At 38.4% G+C, this 19932-nt stretch overlaps 1 protein-coding gene and 1 pseudogene across 1 annotated transcript; both read left to right on the top strand.

Moving 5' to 3' along the window:
- Positions 1–658: 658 nt before the first annotated feature.
- On the top strand, positions 659–1894 carry LOC146675267 (uncharacterized; annotated as a pseudogene).
- Positions 1895–17309: 15415 nt separating this feature from the next.
- Positions 17310–18545, top strand: LOC146675266 (uncharacterized). The gene has a single exon (XM_085402482.1). It carries the CDS (start codon positions 17310–17312, stop codon positions 18543–18545), a length of 1236 nt encoding a protein of 411 aa, XP_085258608.1.
- Positions 18546–19932: the final 1387 nt, after the last annotated feature.

The following is a 19932-nucleotide window of genomic DNA, read 5'->3' as shown; positions in this document are numbered from 1 at the left end:
TTGTAGTTCTAAATTGGAAGATTATTGTGATTTTGCATTATACAAATAAAATTATATTTTGTTATTTTTTCATCGCTCAAAATAAGCATCACACTCGCGGAAGCCGGTGTACCCGGCGAAACGCCGTGCATTTATCGAGCCTTTCAACCCCAGATAGGCCAATTATGGCTCTTTGGGTCTTAAAGGTTGCTGACCCCTGCTTTAGATGAACAGAGTTTTTTAATTAAATACATACTCTTTAATAAATGTTCTCTTTTATAAAAAGTAGGATAATTAAAAAAACTTTTATTATACCTCTATTAGAAAAAAAACTGTCTCGTTTTCTGTCGTCTGTTATGTAATATTAGGGATGTTTGTGACAATTAATTTCTTTATCGGCTGGACTAACCAATAGTCCACAACTAGGAAACACTGAAATTTTAAGTTAAGTTTGAAAACAGTTTAAAAAAAAACACCCCATTCCAAAACGTCTTGTGACAATCTCATTGGAGTGATGATGTCATAGAACGTCATAAGTCCTTTGATGTTTTTCCTTAAATAGGGGTGAGAAACAGCAAGATTTAGTTCGTTTCAGCAGCATCTGTGTTTGCAGCATACAAAACGTTCACCACAGAAACATTTGGAAAGCTCTTCAAAGTCATCGTATAGAAACTCCAACATGTTTCCAAGAAAAAAACAACCAATTCAAAAAGATTACGCCGCCTCTCCTTCCTGGCGTGGCCAGCCAATTTCCCCAAATGGCGTCTCATCCTTCCAAAGGGCATTAGAGGAGAGTAGGAAGGAAAACTACCTTCTCCAGAAAAAAATGCAACAAATTGAAGAAGAAAAACATCAACTGGAGGACAAGTGTAGACGAATGGAAGCCCAAAATAAAGAGCTGGAAGAAAGACAACAGCGCCAGCCGGACATAAACATTATTAATGAGGGCTGGGGAATCAAGTTTGCTCAGGCCCGAGAGCAGATTGTGCACCTCATTAAAGAAAACAGGCAAAAGAGTGCAGAACTAAAAGAAATGACCAACCAGCTCCAAGACAAGAAAACGATGACTGATAAGATACAACGGGATCTCCAATACATGGACCGAAAAAATCGGCTCCTCCAAAGACAGCTCCATGAAGCTGTGGAAGAAAAGAATAAATTCCTCCAACAGAAGGAAGAGCAGGACAAAAAGCAACAAGACATGCAGCACAAACTGAAGAGCATGCAGGAAAAATACCGCATGCTGAAAGAAAGCCTGGATGAAACACTGCGCCAAAATAAAGACCTTCTTCAACAGAAAGAGCAACAACAAAAAAGACTGAAAGAAGGAAAACGCATCGTCCAGGACTTTCAGTCTAAAAATCTAAAACTGCAAGAGTTTTGTAATCAGCTGGTGGACAAAGCAACTAAAGTGGAAGAAGAAAGGGACAAACTGGAGAAACGGTGCTCACAGATGCAGAAAAGGATCGATCAGATAGCGAGAAACAACTCCGAGCTCGTTAAGGGGCGTTTGGTGGAATTCAATAACTTGAAGAGTGAACACACTCAAATGCAGTCACAAAAACAACAAGAAGACAAAATACATGAAGACAAAAATCAAGAAATCAAGAAAAGAAAGAAGCAGTTAAAAGACAAGCACAAAGAGGTCCAACAGAGAAATGCAGACATGCACAAGGACAAGCTGATACAGGAGGAAACATCCAAACAACTCAAAGACAAGCTTGAAGAACTAGAAGCAACATTGGAAGAGGTGGAACAAAGATGTGAGAAACTTGAAGAAAAAAAACGCAGAAACCATCGATGAGCTGAGAAATCTCATCCTGCAGAAAAAAGCGCTCGTGGAAAAGTGCATGAAAAAAAAGAAAAAATGGTTCCACTTGTTCCAGAGGAGAGACGCTACTGCTTCCTCACCTGATGTAGCCTCGTCTTGCTCCACCTCTGTTAACCCCCCCCAGCCAGTCCCGGCAGTTGACTGTCCCCTCCTGAGCCTGGTTCTGCCGGAGGTTTCTGCCCGTTTAAAGGCAGTTTTTCCTCCCCACTGTCGCCAAGTGCTTGCTCAGAGGGGATTGTTGGGGTTTTCTCTGCTCTGCCTTTTTTCTTCATTTACTTGTTTAACTTCTTTCATTGTTACTTCATTTTGCCTTGTTTCTTCTTTTACTTGTTTAACTTCTTTCATTATTACTTCATTTTACCTGGTTTCTTCATTTACTTGTTTAACTCCTTTCATTATTACTTCATTTTACCTTGTTTCTTCATTTACTTGTTTAACTTCTTTCATTATTACTTCATTTTACCTTGTTTCTTCATTTACTTGTTTAACTTCTTTCATTATTACTTCATTTTACCTTGTTTCTTCATTTACTTGTTTAACTTCTTTCATTATTACTTCATTTTACCTGGTTTCTTCATTTACTTGTTTAACTCCTTTCATTATTACTTCATTTTACCTGGTTTCTTCATTTACTTGTTTAACTTCTTTCATTATTACTTCATTTTACCTTGTTTCTTCATTTACTTGTTTAACTTCTTTCATTATTACTTCATTTTACCTTGTTTCTTCTTTTACTTGTTTAACTTCTTTCATTATTACTTCATTTTACCTTGTTTCTTCTTTTACTTGTTAAACTTTTTCATTATTACTTCATTTTACCTTGTTTCTTCCTTTACTTGCTTGTTATTCTTATCTAAATAATAAACCAATTAAATTTATCCTTTGAGTATTTTTCATCTCATCTTTACAGAATCTTTCCAAAACATTTTCAAACATTCAGATCTGTCTTTTATTTTCTTCTTGAAACCTCATAAATGGTGAACTAAAAACCCGAAATATGGTTTGAAACATAGTTTCAGCTGAAACTGCCATAACATGCTGTGTGTGTGTGTGTGTGTGTGTGTGTGTGTGTGTGTGTGTGTGTGTGTGTGTGTGTGTGTGTGGAGAGAGAGAGAGCTCACAAAACTAGGTGGTGTTCTTCATTGTAATAGGAAAGGTAACATGGGTCCCCACCGTTTCTCAAAGACTTGTTTCTGTAGTCTGAGTATGTAATTTGTTCCGTCAGACAGACATGGATCCATAGATTATATCTGGTTTTAACCATCTGATAGTTATGCATTTTAGGGCTGCAGTGAGTCATATATTTAGCAGGTAACTTTTGGCTTTGCAGTCAATATGTTCTGCAATCCTTCCCAACACTGCTACTGTAGGACTTAGTGGAATATTTACCTTGGAAAATGTCTTTGAGAGCATCAAATATCTGCCTCCAGAATACACAGAGTTTAGGGCAGAGCCACAATATATGAGTGTGGTTGGCAGAGTGTGTCCCACAGTTCCTCCAGCATGAACTCAGATGTGTTGGACCCATCTTAGCAGTTATTTCTGGTGTTCTGTACACTGAAAAAAAATTGGAGTGACATTTACTTAAAAAAAGGTAGGCAACTTTTTCCACACAGAAAGTGCTTGTAATCTTTACTCGGGCTATTTCTAAGTAATATTTACTTACTAGAACCATCTATTTTTTATGTGAAATACACAAGTAAATTGCACTGGCAATACTCATCTATAGGTTGTAACTTTTACTCAGAATACCATTGCATCCAATTAAAAAACCCAAGTGAACATTGCTGATATTTCTTTGTGTTTCTTACTCATCTTTTCTTTGTTATATTCTATGTAATTATTAAGTAATATTTATTATGAATGTACTAGTTAATATTAATCGAATTGAATAAATATTCTTATTATTCTATTAAATAATAAATCAATATTTTCCAAAACAAATATTTGCAGCTTAAGAGACACTTTTATTTCACAGTTGAAATGGCATAGATATATTTAAAATATCTACATAACATTATAACCACAAAAAACATGGCCATAGAACTTCTTGATCGCAAATTTCAAAACAGAGCATATACACATATACAAAAACAAAACAAAACATGCTATTCAAAAACTCAGTGTGCGCTGTCCCCTTTCTTCTAATCAACTTTCAGAACACATACATCAACTCTGTCCATTAACAGTTGCAATCACTACCTTTGCAGACATTCTCAGAACGTTCAGGACAGAAAGAACTTGTATAAAACTGAGCAACATTTGAAATTACTGTCAGAAAACAGACAAAATGCAAACAAATTAATTGTACTGGACAAAAGCACAAATAACACTGGAACACTCACGCTAAAAGTTTCTTGTGGAGAGACTGGACCTTTGGTGACATTTTAAGGATGTCAAGCTCAAGAAACAGCTTCTGAAATACCTCAAACGTATATTTCAGTTTCAGTGGGTAACTTAAGTTGACAGCATAGATGACACCCATGAGCAGGAGGCAAGCGTTTGTCACACTTCCGCAGTCCTCCAGAATTTCTGTCCCCTCAATGATCACAGGATCTTGGTTTTCCTGTGCCACATTGGGATGGATTACGATGATCTTCATCATGTGATTACTGCAGTCCTCTTTCAATGCTTCTTGGCTGACGTCCTCCTGTGAAAACAAACAAACCACAATTAGAAATAACTAGAATAGATTCCAAGTAAAAGAAAAGGTTAAGAGAAAAAAAATGTAAAAATAAAAAAGAGGTATACTCAATTTAGTATACTCAAATCAAACAATATTCATATGGCACTTTTCATACGTAAAGTTACAGAACGTGCTTCACAGAGGCTGACCCTGAGACAAAGAAAATCCCTTTTGGGGGCCATCCAGCCTGGAGCTGTCCATGGGACGGCACGCGTGTTGGTAGACCAGAACCATTAAATCATTAAAATAGGTTATAAAGGTATAATCAAATTAAATACTCTTTTGCTCATAAAATAAAGTTAATAAGTGATCGTTAAATAGTCAGAAAAAAACCAGACAAAAGGCAAGTTAAAGTTTAAGGCAGATAAGATAAAGATTAAATATGATTTAAAAAATAAAGGGTAAGAGCATAAAGATTTAAGAAATTAGTTACAAGCCTGATTGAAAATATTAATCTTGAGTCTTTTTTAAAAAACATCACGAGTGTAGAGAATCTTTGACCTTCAATATATCATCACAAGTGAAGACCAGATTATAAGGTTAGACAATTTTAATACAGGCATTATGATCATCAGATACCTGATGGTCTTTGATCAGCTCCTCTCCACTCTCTCCAAGATACTCAACTAAGCAACGAATGATAATGTCCCTTCTGCCATCGACATGATGCTATTAAACCCAAAAAGAAAATTTATTGCAGAAAATACACAACATAACATATGTAACATACATACATAATAGCACATACAGATGTAAACAGAAAGTTACCCATGGAGAATGTAAGCCTGCAGCTACATTCTAACGTTGTGAAGTGTACAACTTAACATGAATTTCTCAACGATGTGTGTTAAGACAAGAGTCCAGTGCATGTCATAATCTGTGGGTCCAGAAACTGTCTCTGCCCAGTGAGGAAAGTTTTCTGCCTCATCACTGGACATGCAAATGAATTTTTTGCAACATATCAGTACCTCCTATCACAATATTAACCAGTCAAGGACAGGAATTCCCACACACAAGAGTAATATTTTGGGAAATAATTGTATTGGAGTCTATGGGCAGCAGGAAGGGATCTCGCTGCACTCAGAGGGTCACTTTGAAAATTCTGTAAATTTCTCTGCTTTTGAGCGCATATTAAGGGAGAGATGACAGGTTTGTATACACTTGTAGAGACAATCATGTGCATAAATTGTTAATTGTGGCCACAGTGTCAGGATCAGGAGAACAGTTTCAGCCAACACAGACACTGATCAGAATAAAGGACAAGTTCAGTATTTTACACTTAAAGCCCTGTTTTCAGTTTATGATGAAATCGAACGATTTTGATTGAAATTTGGACACATGCTGCTGGCCCGAGCTTTTTTGGTTTCTGTGGTAGCACATCCCCACCTCCACAATGGCTTCATAGGTGCACTGGAACAATCCTTCCTAAAACGCATAAAACTGTCGTTTACAAAGACGTGAAACTCACCGAGTGGTCAGAAGTGTTCACTGATATGTTCACACAAAAATCGCTGCAAAAGATACTTTCCAACTGGTTTTTATTGTAGTTTTTGTCCAACTCCATTGACTTGTATTAGATGTGCTGTGATGTACGGTATTAGTCCGCCGCTATTCCATTCTATTATTCAAGCTCTCGGCGGAAGAATGTACAGGTGTAAGGCGTTTGAAAAAATAGGTCCAGTTTTACAACAAATGGTAAAACACCTGTTGGAAAGCATTTTTGCAACGATTTATGTGTGAACATATCAGTGAACACCCCTGACCACTCGGTGAGTTTCACGTCTTTGTATGAAGCCATTGTGGAGGTGGGGGTGTGCTACCACAGAAACCAAAAAAGCTCCGGCCAGCAGCATGTGTCCAAATTTCAATCAAAATCGTTCGATTTCATCATAAACAATCTGAAAACAAAGCTTTAAGTTTAAAATAACAAACTTGTCCTTTAAATAAGAGTGATACATTCATTCTCAGTGTGTATGACCTCATCTTTTCCATTAGATTATGTAATTAAAATAATTAAAAATTTTACCTTCTTGAGTGAGTCCAACATTGGTTTTATTTTGGTCCCTGCAGTCCCGCCCTTCCTTCGAAATATCTCCAGGAGTTTGGTGGTGTACCCGTCCAATCTGGACAAAAACGTTCGCTCCAGATGGATTGTGGTTATTCGCTTAAACTCCTCTTTGATCTGAAATGAGAGATAAAACACAAAATCATGTCAAAGATGACTCATGAGATCTCACATACACTTAGTTGCTGCATGAACAAGAACTGGATTTACCTGATTTTCACAGAACAGAGAAGGCCACCTCTCTAAGAGGTCTTGGATTGCGGGGCAATCCTTGACAACCTCTTTTCTTCTCATAGCGAAAGACTTCTCCATTTTCTCATTAATTGCCCTCTCATTGTTCTTCTTCTTCATTTCCTTCAGCAAATCTAGTCTCTCCATCTCTAAGGTTTCCTCAGTCTCACCGAATGGCAGTGGTGGCAGATAGTTGACTTCAGCTTTTTTGGCCCTTTTAAAGCCTTTAAGTGAACCCTCTTCACTGGAGCATCGTCTCTTCAGTGTGTTCACCTCGAGCTCTGGAATGGCTAATTGGCGACCTCTTAACTTTGCCCTGTAGTTGCCCATTTTATACTTTATCCTCTGTTGCCAACCATATAGGCCATTAAAAGACCCTGGCTCTTTGAGGCATGGGTATTTTGCTACCAAGGCTTCAGCAACAGCTAAAATCTGGACACCAGTTGGATATGCTGTGAAGCCAAATATAGTCTCTGCAAGCTTCTCAAGAATGCTACTAGTTACGCTTGGGTTGTTCAAAAGTGTGCCATCATTTTCATAAGCTTGCTTTCCTGCTTCCAGTGCAAGGTCTATATCATAAGAGAAGTCTGGTATTTCAAACTTAAATGGCCATGGCTTAGACCTGTAGGATGGTCCACTCTCATCTGGGGAGGACAACAGGATTGTGTCACATACAGATGAGGAGGAGCTTGCTTCTGTAGATAGTGGAACTGGAGATTCGACTTCTGACATGTCCACAGTAGTGAGACTTAAGATTACTGGTTCAGTTTTTACTACTTTGAGGTTAGCTTTATCTTGTACTTCCTCAATCGAGGTCAAAGTGAAGAACTGACCATCGAAATCCATGTCCTGGTACATAACAGTGAATGGTCCTGTAATATCAAATGTCTCTCGAAGAACATCATTGAGGTCCTGAAGTGTGCTTGGGATGCCTGCAGGCAAAAGTAGTTTGTGGACATCATCCTCCCCAAAAATTATCCGCAGTTTCGCTGAGGGTGCCATATCAACAGGAAGAAGCTGCAACAACAGAAGAGAAATACAGACATTTATTCACAAGCTTCTCTCCTCACATTTCAAAAAGATAGGCAAATGTGGTGCTTTAAAGTTGTCAGGTGTCTTCCTGCAAGGGTGTATGAAGCCAAAGGATAAAAATCTTTAAGCTCTCTTTGCTCAAGTAACTGCACACTCACTGTGTTCTCCAGCTCATAACTCCTCAGGTGTTCATTGTACCATGTATTTTGTTGTCTCACGAAAAAAGTCAGTTTGTTACAAATCACCATTATCTGTAACACTTCAGAAAAGTCAGGCAGTCCTGCAGTGGAACCACAACACAACAACATTCCCACTGCATAGTTGGTGCCTAAACTGCACACATTATTGGCAACATGCACAGCTGTAACAGCAGGGAATCTGCATTTCACCAGGTCTTTTAGATCATCCTTAAGCACATCTAAAGAGACCTCTGTTGTTTTTGTGACTGCAAGTGATGGTTTGACAGAATGTGATTGATGATATGCAACCATGAGCTGGTGCTTATTTGCAAGAGACAGCAAAATATTCCTGAAACAACCAGTGTGTCTTACCACCTTCTTGAAAAAGCTGTGTTTGGCCTCGAATCTCATTGTCCAGAGGGCAGCTAGGGGGCCAAATTCCCGAATGAGCTGAGGATAGTGCTCAAGGAAATGGTGCTTGGGAATGAGCTTATGTTGGGGGAAAACATCAAGGAATCTGCTTCGGTGTTCTGAAATGATGCTGTCAAGATAGCAAATGCTTTCTTCAGTATGGGCTCGAGACATGACAAAGTCCACAATGTCTTTCAGTGTCATCAGCATCTGCCATACAGGCTCTTGTTGGGGTACTTTTAAACCTATAATCAGAGGCAAAAGACGTAATAAGCACCAATTTTCATGTGCGTTGCCCCTACTGATTTTCGAGTCGAAAAGTTAGCAGGAATGAGATGAGGGCGATTTGTTTTATCACTCCACTTGTATGGGAAATTGGAAATGGCATCATTGAGTTCCATGAGAGAAAAATATTTTTTCTTGATCAAGTTATCAAATGCCAAAGCCAGTTCCACTGGAACAATGCCCTCCAGCAGATCGTGTAAAACATCTGGAGGGTAACCAGATGTAACATGAAAATGCTCAAGTTTTTCTGACAATGCACACTGTTTTTTTACACCATAACAATGAGGGTGATCTGGACTAGACACAGCTGTCTGTACATGCAGTGTATGTTGATCTTTGGTTCTTTGATGAAAAGACCCAGATCTCACTTCATTGGACTGAAACTTGGATCGCTCCCCAACACAAAACCGGCAGATGTATGACCCTGCAAAGCTTTCGACAAATCCTGCCACAGAGTGCGCCCCCAAATTATCTGCCACCACACTGACCACAGTCCCTTTAATGGCTTTCCCTAACGCTGGAACAAAAAGACCATCTTTCTCCAAGCTTTGGATATCTGTTAACAGTGGCTCTAAAACTCGCTGGAATCCAAACTGCTTGGTGTCTTCAGCCTTACACAGAATTGCAAGGTAGATTGATGTCAATGTGGAACGTAACTGCACCGGAATGTTTCCCAACACCCAATAGACAGCTGTGACTTTGTGCTTTTTTCGAGATGTCCCAAGAGGATTACATACCTCAAAGTCATCAATGTACAGGATGAGACTCACTCTGTTCTCCTCTACAGAGAAAAACTTGTTGTTTTGATAGTGAGATCCATCACGAAATGTCTGGTACTTAAAGTCATTTTCAGTTTTTTTTTCACCTTCAAATGTGTTTTCTTGCAAAGACTTACTTAGGACCTGCACCAAGGAGGGCAATATTGGGACATACTGGAAGGTTTTGCCCTTTTTTTTTTTATCAAGTATGTGTTCTTCTGGTTCAACAACTGAAAAATGCTTCTTCATAAATTCTCTTCTCTTGTAATAAGTTGTGAAAGGGCCACCTGTCCCCAAGGCAGTACTTATAGGGTGTGTCTCACAAAGATTTTTCACTAAATCTGAGATAATGGCTGGATCCAGATCACAGTTATGGCTTTTCAAGGTGGACACCACCACATCTCTTAAAAGTGGACCAGATGCAGAGGTGGATATAAACTGAAGCTCATCTACTATTTCATCAATGCATTTGTTTGGGACATTGAACATGCTTTCTAACTTTAAAAATAGATGGCCAAATTTCTCTTTTATATCTTGAGACAACTCCTGTGGTTCCCCATCCCAAAGCTCTAAGCTCTCTTCCACATAGGTCTCATCCTGAGCAAACATGGGTTCATTAGGTTTGCTTTTTAATACTTCAGTTTTAAAATCCTCAAGGGTGTGTGACTGGTGTTTTCTGTGTCTATGTGTAGCAAAGGTGGAATAAATATTTGTACTGAAGTTGCAGTCTTTGAAGACACATGCAACTACTTCAAACTTCCTTAAGTGGTTGTTAAGATGCTCAAAATACTGCTTCTCTGAATTAAAAAAAACAGAGCAGCAAAGTAGACAAGTAAATGAAAGAGGTCCACTTTGTGTGACCATCTTCACATGGTGTCGAGACAAATGGGTCTTAAGGGCATTAAATGTTTTAAACGAGCAAGGGCAATCAGTGTGAAGACAAGGGACTGACTGGCTGCGACCACCATTTCCATGCTTTAGTCTGTAGTGTTTTAACAATCCCAACCTCTTCTCTGACTCAAAGCTACATATCTTACACATCCATCTCATGTTGTGGCACCTTAAACAGACAAATTATGTGACAAGTTAAACCTAATCGTTACTAATTTGATCTTACCTTGTGGAGTTCAAATTAGCAGTCAGAAGGTCCTATGTTCTGTAAAAAAAAAAAAAAAGAAAAAAAAAAGAAAAAAAGGTTATCTATATGCTTTTCAACTAATTTCTACTAACTCAAGGATGCACACTGATATTAATTTTTATTTTTATTTTTATTTTTTTTACATATGTTAGTTCGGTGGCAAATTTAAAACAGGTCAATATGAAGACTTGAGTGAAATCGAGTGCGTATATCGTTTTTTGTTTTGTTATTTTTCAAAATACACCTCATGGCAGCTGTGCAGCAATTATTTTAAACTGGACCGTGGTCGTTTTATTCACAAAGACGTTAGTTAAGGCAGCAGGCGTGTGTTGTTTAGGTGGCCATCTAAGCTGTAAAGTGCTGTGGGAAATTCTGGACATACCTCCTGCCAGGAAAGTTAGTCAGCAAGTCTAGCAGGAAAATACACTATTTGCTAGCGCAGCTTCTTTCAGTGCGGAGAAACTGACTTAAGTAGGTGAGCCAACAGGAACGTACAAAGTTTGTTCCGCTTAAAACTTACATTCATGGTTCTACTTCTTCCCATTTCCGTCAAGACTGCCAACCGTCGAAATGTGAACCATGGTATGTCTGAAGAAAGACCGCTCAAATGTGGGGAGGGGCTTTGACGTCATGCTCCGAATGCAGAGAAGGTGGCTATATTCACTGATGTCACTCCATTACATTTTACTTGGAAATATCAACTAATTAAGCCAATGAATTGGTTTAGTGAATATTACTTGGATCGAATGATTCAATTTACATACAAAACTGAGGACACATAATTACAAACAATCCTCAAGTAATGCACTACAAGAAAAAGTGCTATTTTAAAGTAATAGCACTGAATTTGTATTTTTTTGTAAAATTTATATAGCTAATTGAAATAATAATTACAGGGCCAAAAAAACATTTTTTTCAGTGTAGAATCTGGCACATTAATGCCCCCTTTATTTTGGGCACTGCAGGGTTTTGAGTCTAATTCTAGGCCGCTGTTTAGCCTACATGAAGTTAGAAATTCTTCAATACAGCTTGGACTCTCCACCATTTGACCCTTAGAACTGAAGAAGCTTCTCGGATGAGAGGTGAAACGTCTTCAAGTAACTCAAAGAAGTCCAGACGCTTTTCTTTCCAAGCTCCTTAGACTACGATGACCTGGATGACTGAGAACCTTCACAGACTTCTCCACACTTTAAATGCGCTCTAATGATGGGAACGTGTGGTAACATTTAGTCTTAACTGAAATAACATATTGCATCTATAAATGGGATTAAAATGTTTACCAAAGACTAACGTTTTTCATTCAGAACAAACAGCAGATTTCAGGTTAGGGCTGCACAACTAGTTTGTCCAATATTAAAATGACAGTTGTTTGTCACAATTATTCACAGATTGTTGTGGCAAAATGTGTTTTGATTGCACTGTCATGTCAGAATACTGCTTTCACCTTTACTTTGTGCTACACTCATGTTAATTAATCTTCATAAATTAATGTTTGCAAACACAAAGTATAAAGTTTTCCACTCTGCTATTTGTACCTGCACAATAGATGTGAATAAAACTCAAACCTATACGAGCTCCTTCTCTGTTTCCCTGCAACATTTTGTATAGATCTAACTTTTTGCCACATAAAGAACCTTCTGATGTGTTTACAGTAAATGTATTTGATAGTAGCTTATTTTGTAACTTTTAGTGGGCCTATGCAATGTTCCCTCTAAGCTGCGCACGTGCGCAATTGCGCACTGCTGGCACAGTCTCTGCGCACAGAAATTCTGCTTTGTGCACAAAAAAAGATCTAACCTGAATTGAAATTAAAATTAATACTTTAACAATTCTGTTTTGCAGTGTTGGTCAGTAAGTGACTGGTTGCTCCCATATGGGAACGATGCCACCTTATCCCATAGTCCAGCCAATAATGCGTATATGCGCAGCTAATCAACGTGGTTGACAGGCTATGACAGCGTCCTTATGTGACGCTTTTTTGTTTTTACATTTTCATGGTAAATGGGCTAAAGCAGTTAATTAAAAGTAGTCTAACATAGATGTAAATGCTGTAATTTGATTCTTTTAATAAACCATGAAACTTGGATGGATTCGATGCCGGCGTGACCACAGTGCACACGTCTGATGTCGCTCAGTGGTCCAAGGGATCGCTCAGGGAGTTTGTGTGTTCGCTCAGACACGTGAAAAATTAGAGGGAACATTGGGCCTATGACATTCAGTACCCAGTTATTAAAATGTTAAGTGTAAATCATCCCCAGCCCACAATAGCAGCTGAATTTACTACGATTTCAGATCCTTTTACATGTCAATAAGAAACCACCGATGTGTAAAACAGGCTGACAACACAATGACGTAAACCACACTGCTGCAACTGTGCAGCTCTCAGGTTTTATCTATTGTTTCTCTGTGTGGCCAGCAGGGGGAGGTGTTTTGCTGGTTTTTTAAAATATTAATGAAAACATTTTTCATGAAAGTTGCAAATTTGTTATCTGTTTTTATGACATTTTTCACAACAACATCAACATTAGAAAATGAAATACATTTATAGTAGGTGATCATTAATCAGTATTATTGGCACTATTAAAGGGCCCCAAAAATCAAACTTTGCTTAGGGCACCACGGAGGGCCAACCCTTTTTACACTTCAACGATTGTACACAAAATACAATCATCCATCCTTCTATCTATTTATTTTCTTCCGCTTATATAATTCAGCATCACAGGGAAGCTGGATCCCAGTTGTTTTTCACAGAGGGCCAAGCAGTGGAGGGAGCTGCCGACCTCCCAGCAATACATGTAAAAGCTTTATTTTACACTGACTCTGGTCATCTTTATCTATCATAAAAATTTGCTTCACGATCTGAAACACGTAAGTGTGTCAAATATGCAAACAGCTAAGAAATCAGGATGGGCTAAATCGTTTCTTACTGCACTTCTGTTAGGCGACTGAATAAAAACACAAAGTCAGCAGTCTGGCTATGAATGTCTTTAATGTTTCCCAGATCAGAATCACAGCATACAGTGTATAATAACTTCTAAAGTAAACAGAAATATCATCACCTCATTTATTTATATAATTTTACTTTACTTTTTTTAATAATCATCTTTTTATTCCATTATTTAACATTTTTCTTCATCTCAAGTCTCGAGTTTCTGAGTTCAACAAAGAAAGTAGAAACAAGACAACAGGTGCAGATTTGCAATGGACACCAAGCTGAGGGTTTCTCTGTGGGTGTCACTGTCTCTGTGCACGTTTGACACTGTGGACGTGACACAGGATCATCCAATCATCATGTTTTGCTTTGCTGACAGTTTTTGAGTGTTGGAATAAAATAAATCCAGCAGTTATACCACAGAAAGGACAAAGTGTGGCTCTAACAGCTGTTGAACACACACAGACTGTGATGTTCTCCACACGTCACCCATCGCTCTGCACTTTTCCAGCATCCAACTGTTTTTCTGCTACATAACATCACTGCAGGAGAAAAACAACGGACAGACAGACAGCACAGTGTGACACGAGCAGGTCAGACCACCTGTGTGATCTCATGAGTCTGTGAGGATATGAGGCATCTTATGGTATCAAAGCCCTGGAGTCTGTCAAACATGGCTACATGTAAACACTGCTACATGTTAGGTGAGCTAACATTTAACTGACTGCACTTTTTTCTGTCTCAGTTTAGGTCATTTATGTCCTTACTGCGAATCACTGAAAGGCAAAGCTGGCTTTTATCGCTCTGATGTTACGCACATCATGCAGCACAGATTCATCTCTGATCACAAGACTCATATTTCAAAATAAAAGCGAGCTAAGGCTTGAAAAGAGGACGACGATTTTATGACAATCGCAGAGAAAAGAGCAACGAAAGGATTTAAAACTTGATGAAAATGTTTTTTCTCACTGAAAACTAGCAAATCCTAATAAACAGCATGACTGGCCCTCTGCTGTGAGGGGGCTTCAGTGGAGATGACTTCTGCTACAGCGACCTTCCGGCTACAGGATGGTCACATGATAACGATCAACGTTATGACAAAAATAAAATAAATGTTGAAAAGACAAAACTGATCGGTGGTAAGGATGAACTCATTTGAAACCTCTAGCTAACGGCCATTTTTTTCTTCTCATTACAAACTGCACCTGTTGTCTTTTGTCATCACAAAATAAGCATATCATTCATTCACTCCAAAAACCCCCAAAAAAACAAAACATAAAATAAACAAGAAACTTAATATTTACAAATATTTTGTCTGTTTTTTTTCTTACACTTAAAAATGTACAGTTCTGATCTTCCAGATGTTTCGTCTCCATCCGTCTCCCAGTTTGGTATTTTCTTCTCTGTCCAGTGACCTCAGAGTGAGCGCTGAATGTGCCACAATGGCGCCCTCTAGTGTTAGCTTATAAAACAGACAAGGAGAAAGAACAGAGCCGAATGAAAGGACTCGTTTGTGTTCTGTCCTCTGCTGTAGCTGTGTGGTGCTGAGGTTAACTACACAACCCTTCCAGTGAGCTTACAAAACCTCTGACAGGAGAAGTCAGGCATGTGTTTCCCCCACCTCCCCTTTTAGGCAGTAATAAAATAGAAAACAAACAATCAAACAGGCTAAAGCTAGAGCACAAGCAAAGACAGCACCGGTGACTAAGTTCTCCCATACTGGACGTACGCTACCACGTGGGCTCAAACAGCAGCACATCAGCTCAGTTTACATACTGTTGACATCTTCATCAGAGGATCAGCAGGGAGCGCTGCTGAGCTGCAGTCGTCTCCACCAGAGTGACGGAGCAGGAATCGCAAACAGCACAAACCCACCGTGTTGTTTCCACCCTGTTCAGGAGATCTGAGCCCCCATCCCTTTTTGTCATGTTGCAGCTCTGCACTGCAGGCCCTGAACGCCTCCCGGTTACCCTCAGTGTGCTTAGAGTTTAATTTACAACCGACGAGCTCACAGATCATCTGCAGGCAGGTGAACGAACCCTTAATGTGAGGATAATAGCAGAGCTGACCTGAGGTCAGAAATAGTCAGGAACGGTGTCGACACGGTGAAGTCAGGTGTTTGGGAATTTGTCTGATTATCAGATTGGGGGGGTCGGTGTTAAATAACAAAGGTGGTGTAGGATGGAGAGAGGAGGAGGGAGGGAGCAGTGATGATATGGAGGAAGGTGATTGGTTAAGCAGCAGGAAGGAGCTCATGCTGGAGTCTGAGTTTTTACTGTTGGCCTTTTTCTGCTTTTTGTTTATTGTTGTCTGACGCGGGCCCGCCTACGCTTGAGTGATGCAGATGTGATATCACACTCACACAGCGACTGCCGCTCCTACACACACACACACACACACACACACGTGCCATACACAAGGGGGTCAGACAGGAGCAGCATCAGTCTCTGCTCTGTTTTGTTAATAACGTAGAAAAATAATTTTGTACAGTCAAGCTACATCGACGGACGCTTTACCTCACGTACCCTAAAATGAAAAAGTAGTGACAGTAAGATGAAGGCTGCACATGACACCATGACTGAGTTCACAGCTGTTGCTTTGATTCTAACGTTTAAGACTTTTGGCATCGACTCCGTTTTAATAAATGAGTGCTGGGAGGCGTCGTTTGACTTCAGGAGCTCCTGCGATGCTCTTACTCTGCGGGAGAAAACCAAAAACCAAAAGTAGCAAACATGGAGCGATATGACTCGTTTAGTCTTGGGAAACGTGCATCGACAGGTACAGTGTCCTTTTCCCCGCGTCTTTAAAAATAATTCATGCATAGATCCCCCACTGAGAAAACCCTTTTATATACTTTCTCCTTTGTACACATTTTATATAGAACTATATATAATATCATTTCTCTATATCTATATTTTCAGAAAAATTCTTTCCACACAATAAAAAACAACAATTAAACAAATGCTTCAAACAAAACAACAAAAGAAGAGAAGATGAAAGAAAGAAAAACACGACTGAGGCCAGTTTGGCACTTTGTCACGAGAACATGACAGAACTCTGTTAGTTGACGGTAAACAGCGATACTTTATTTTTCTTTCGTTTTTCTTCTCGATTTTTTTTTTACTTGTAGTTCTAAATTGGAAGATTATTGTGATTTTGCATTATACAAATAAAATTATATTTTGTTATTTTTTCATCGCTCAAAATAAGCATCACACTCGCGGAAGCCGGTGTACCCGGCGAAACACCGTGCATTTATCGAGCCTTTCAACCCCAGATAGGCCAATTATGGCTCTTTGGGTCTTAAAGGTTGCTGACCCCTGCTTTAGATGAACAGAGTTTTTTAATTAAATACATACTCTTTAATAAATGTTCTCTTTTATAAAAAGTAGGATAATTAAAAAAACTTTTATTATACCTCTATTAGAAAAAAAACTGTCTTGTTTTCTGTCGTCTGTTATGTAATATTAGGGATGTTTGTGACAATTAATTTCTTTATCGGCTGGACTAACCAATAGTCCACAACTAGGAAACACTGAAATTTTAAGTTAAGTTTGAAAACAGTTTAAAAAAAAACACCCCATTCCAAAACGTCTTGTGACAATCTCATTGGAGTGATGATGTCATAGAACGTCATAAGTCCTTTGATGTTTTTCCTTAAATAGGGGTGAGAAACAGCAAGATTTAGTTCGTTTCAGCAGCATCTGTGTTTGCAGCATACAAAACGTTCACCACAGAAACATTTGGAAAGCTCTTCAAAGTCATCGTATAGAAACTCCAACATGTTTCCAAGAAAAAAACAACCAATTCAAAAAGATTACGCCGCCTCTCCTTCCTGGCGTGGCCAGCCAATTTCCCCAAATGGCATCTCATCCTTCCAAAGGGCATTAGAGGAGAGTAGGAAGGAAAACTACCTTCTCCAGAAAAAAATGCAACAAATGGAAGAAGAAAAACATCAACTGGAGGACAAGTGTAGACGAATGGAAGCCCAAAATAAAGAGCTGGAAGAAAGACAACAGCGCCAGCCGGACATAAACATTATTAATGAGGGCTGGGGAATCAAGTTTGCTCAGGCCCGAGAGCAGATTGTGCACCTCAATAAAGAAAACAGGCAAAAGCGCGCAGAACTAAAAGAAATGACCAACCAGCTCCAAGACAAGAAAACGATGACTGATAAGATACAACGGGATCTCCAACACATGGACCGAAAAAATCGGCTCCTCCAAAGACAGCTCCATGAAGCTGTGGAAGAAAAGAATAAATTCCTCCAACAGAAGGAAGAGCAGGACAAAAAGCAACAAGACATGCAGCACAAACTGAAGAGCATGCAGGAAAAATACCGCATGCTGAAAGAAAGCCTGGATGAAACACTGCGCCAAAATAAAGACCTTCTTCAACAGAAAGAGCAACAACAAAAAAGACTGAAAGAAGGAAAACGCATCGTCCAGGACTTTGAGTCTAAAAATCTAAAACTGCAAGAGTTTTGTAATCAGCTGGAGGACAAAGCAACTAAAGTGGAAGAAGAAAGGGACAAACTGGAGAAACGCTGCTCACAGATGCAGAAAAGGATCGATCAGATAGCGAGAAACAACTCCGAGCTCGTTAAGGGGCGTTTGGTGGAATTCAATAACTTGAAGAGTGAACACACTCAAATGCAGTCACAAAAACAACAAGAAGACAAAATACATGAAGACAAAAATCAAGAAATCAAGAAAAGAAAGAAGCAGTTAAAAGACAAGCACAAAGAGGTCCAACAGAGAAATGCAGACATGCACAAGGACAAGCTGATACAGGAGGAAACATCCAAACAACTCAAAGACAAGCTTGAAGAACAACAAGCAGCATTGGAAGAGGTGGAACAAAGATGTGAGAAACTTGAAGAAAAAAAACGCAGAAACCATCGACGAGCTGAGAAATCTCATCCTGCAGAAAAAAGCGCTCGTGGAAAAGTGCATGAAAAAAAAGAAAAAATGGTTCCACTTGTTCCAGAGGAGAGACGCTACTGCTTCCTCACCTGATGTAGCCTCGTCTTGCTCCACCTCTGTTAACCCCCCCAGCCAGTCCCGGCAGTTGACTGTCCCCTCCTGAGCCTGGTTCTGCCGGAGGTTTCTGCCCGTTTAAAGGCAGTTTTTCCTCCCCACTGTCGCCAAGTGCTTGCTCAGAGGGGAATGTTGGGGTTTTCTCTGCTCTGCCTTTTTTTCTTCATTTACTTGTTTAACTTCTTTCATTATTACTTCATTTTGCCTTGTTTCTTCATTTACTTGTTTAACTCCTTTCATTATTACTTCATTTTGCCTTGTTTCTTCATTTACCTGTTTAACTTTTTCATTATTACTTCATTTTACCTGGTTTCTTCATTTACTTGTTCAACTCCTTTCATTATTACTTCATTTTACCTGGTTTCTTCATTTACTTGTTTAACTCCTTTCATTATTACTTCATTTTACCTTGTTTCTTCATTTACTTGTTTAACTTCTTCATTATTACTTCATTTTACCTGGTTTCTTCATTTACTTGTTTAACTTTTTCATTATTACTTCATTTTACCTTGTTTCTTCATTTACTTGTTTAACTTTTTCATTATTACTTCATTTTGCCTTGTTTCTTCATTTACTTGTTCAACTTCTTTCATTATTACTTCATTTTACCTGGTTTCTTCATTTACTTGTTCAACTTCTTTCATTATTACTTCATTTTACCTGGTTTCTTCATTTACTTGTTCAACTTCTTTCATTATTACTTCATTTTACCTGGTTTCTTCATTTACTTGTTTAACTCCTTTCATTATTACTTCATTTTACCTTGTTTCTTCATTTACTTGTTCAACTTCTTTCATTATTACTTCATTTTACCTGGTTTCTTCATTTACTTGTTCAACTTCTTTCATTATTACTTCATTTTACCTGGTTTCTTCATTTACTTGTTTAACTTCTTCATTATTACTTCATTTTACCTGGTTTCTTCATTTACTTGTTTAACTTTTTCATTATTACTTCATTTTACTTTGTTTCTTCATTTACTTGTTTAACTTTTTCATTATTACTTCATTTTACCTGGTTTCTTCATTTACTTGTTTAACTTCTTCATTATTACTTCATTTTACCTTGTTTCTTCATTTACTTGTTTAACTTCTTTCATTATTACTTCATTTTACCTTGTTTCTTCTTTTACTTGTTTAACTTCTTTCATTATTACTTCATTTTACCTTGTTTCTTCATTTACTTGTTCAACTTCTTTCATTATTACTTCATTTTACCTTGTTTCTTCTTTTACTTGTTCAACTTCTTTCATTATTACTTCATTTTACCTTGTTTCTTCTTTTACTTGTTTAACTTCTTTCATTATTACTTCATCTTACCTTGTTTCTTCATTTACTTGTTTAACTTCTTTCATTATTACTTCATT

The sequence above is a fragment of the Rhamphochromis longiceps genome, linkage group LG3, assembly GCF_057381845.1.
Source record: "Rhamphochromis longiceps isolate RC_006_pf linkage group LG3, R_longiceps_female_GT1.1, whole genome shotgun sequence".
Taxonomy (NCBI): Eukaryota; Metazoa; Chordata; class Actinopteri; order Cichliformes; family Cichlidae; genus Rhamphochromis; species Rhamphochromis longiceps.
This window is presented reverse-complemented; position numbering and strand designations above follow the sequence as displayed.

Coding starts and splice junctions, on each gene's coding strand:
- LOC146675266 (XM_085402482.1), top strand. CDS start 17,310: ATGTTTCCAAGAAAAAAACAACCAATTCAAAAAGATTACGCCGCCTCT.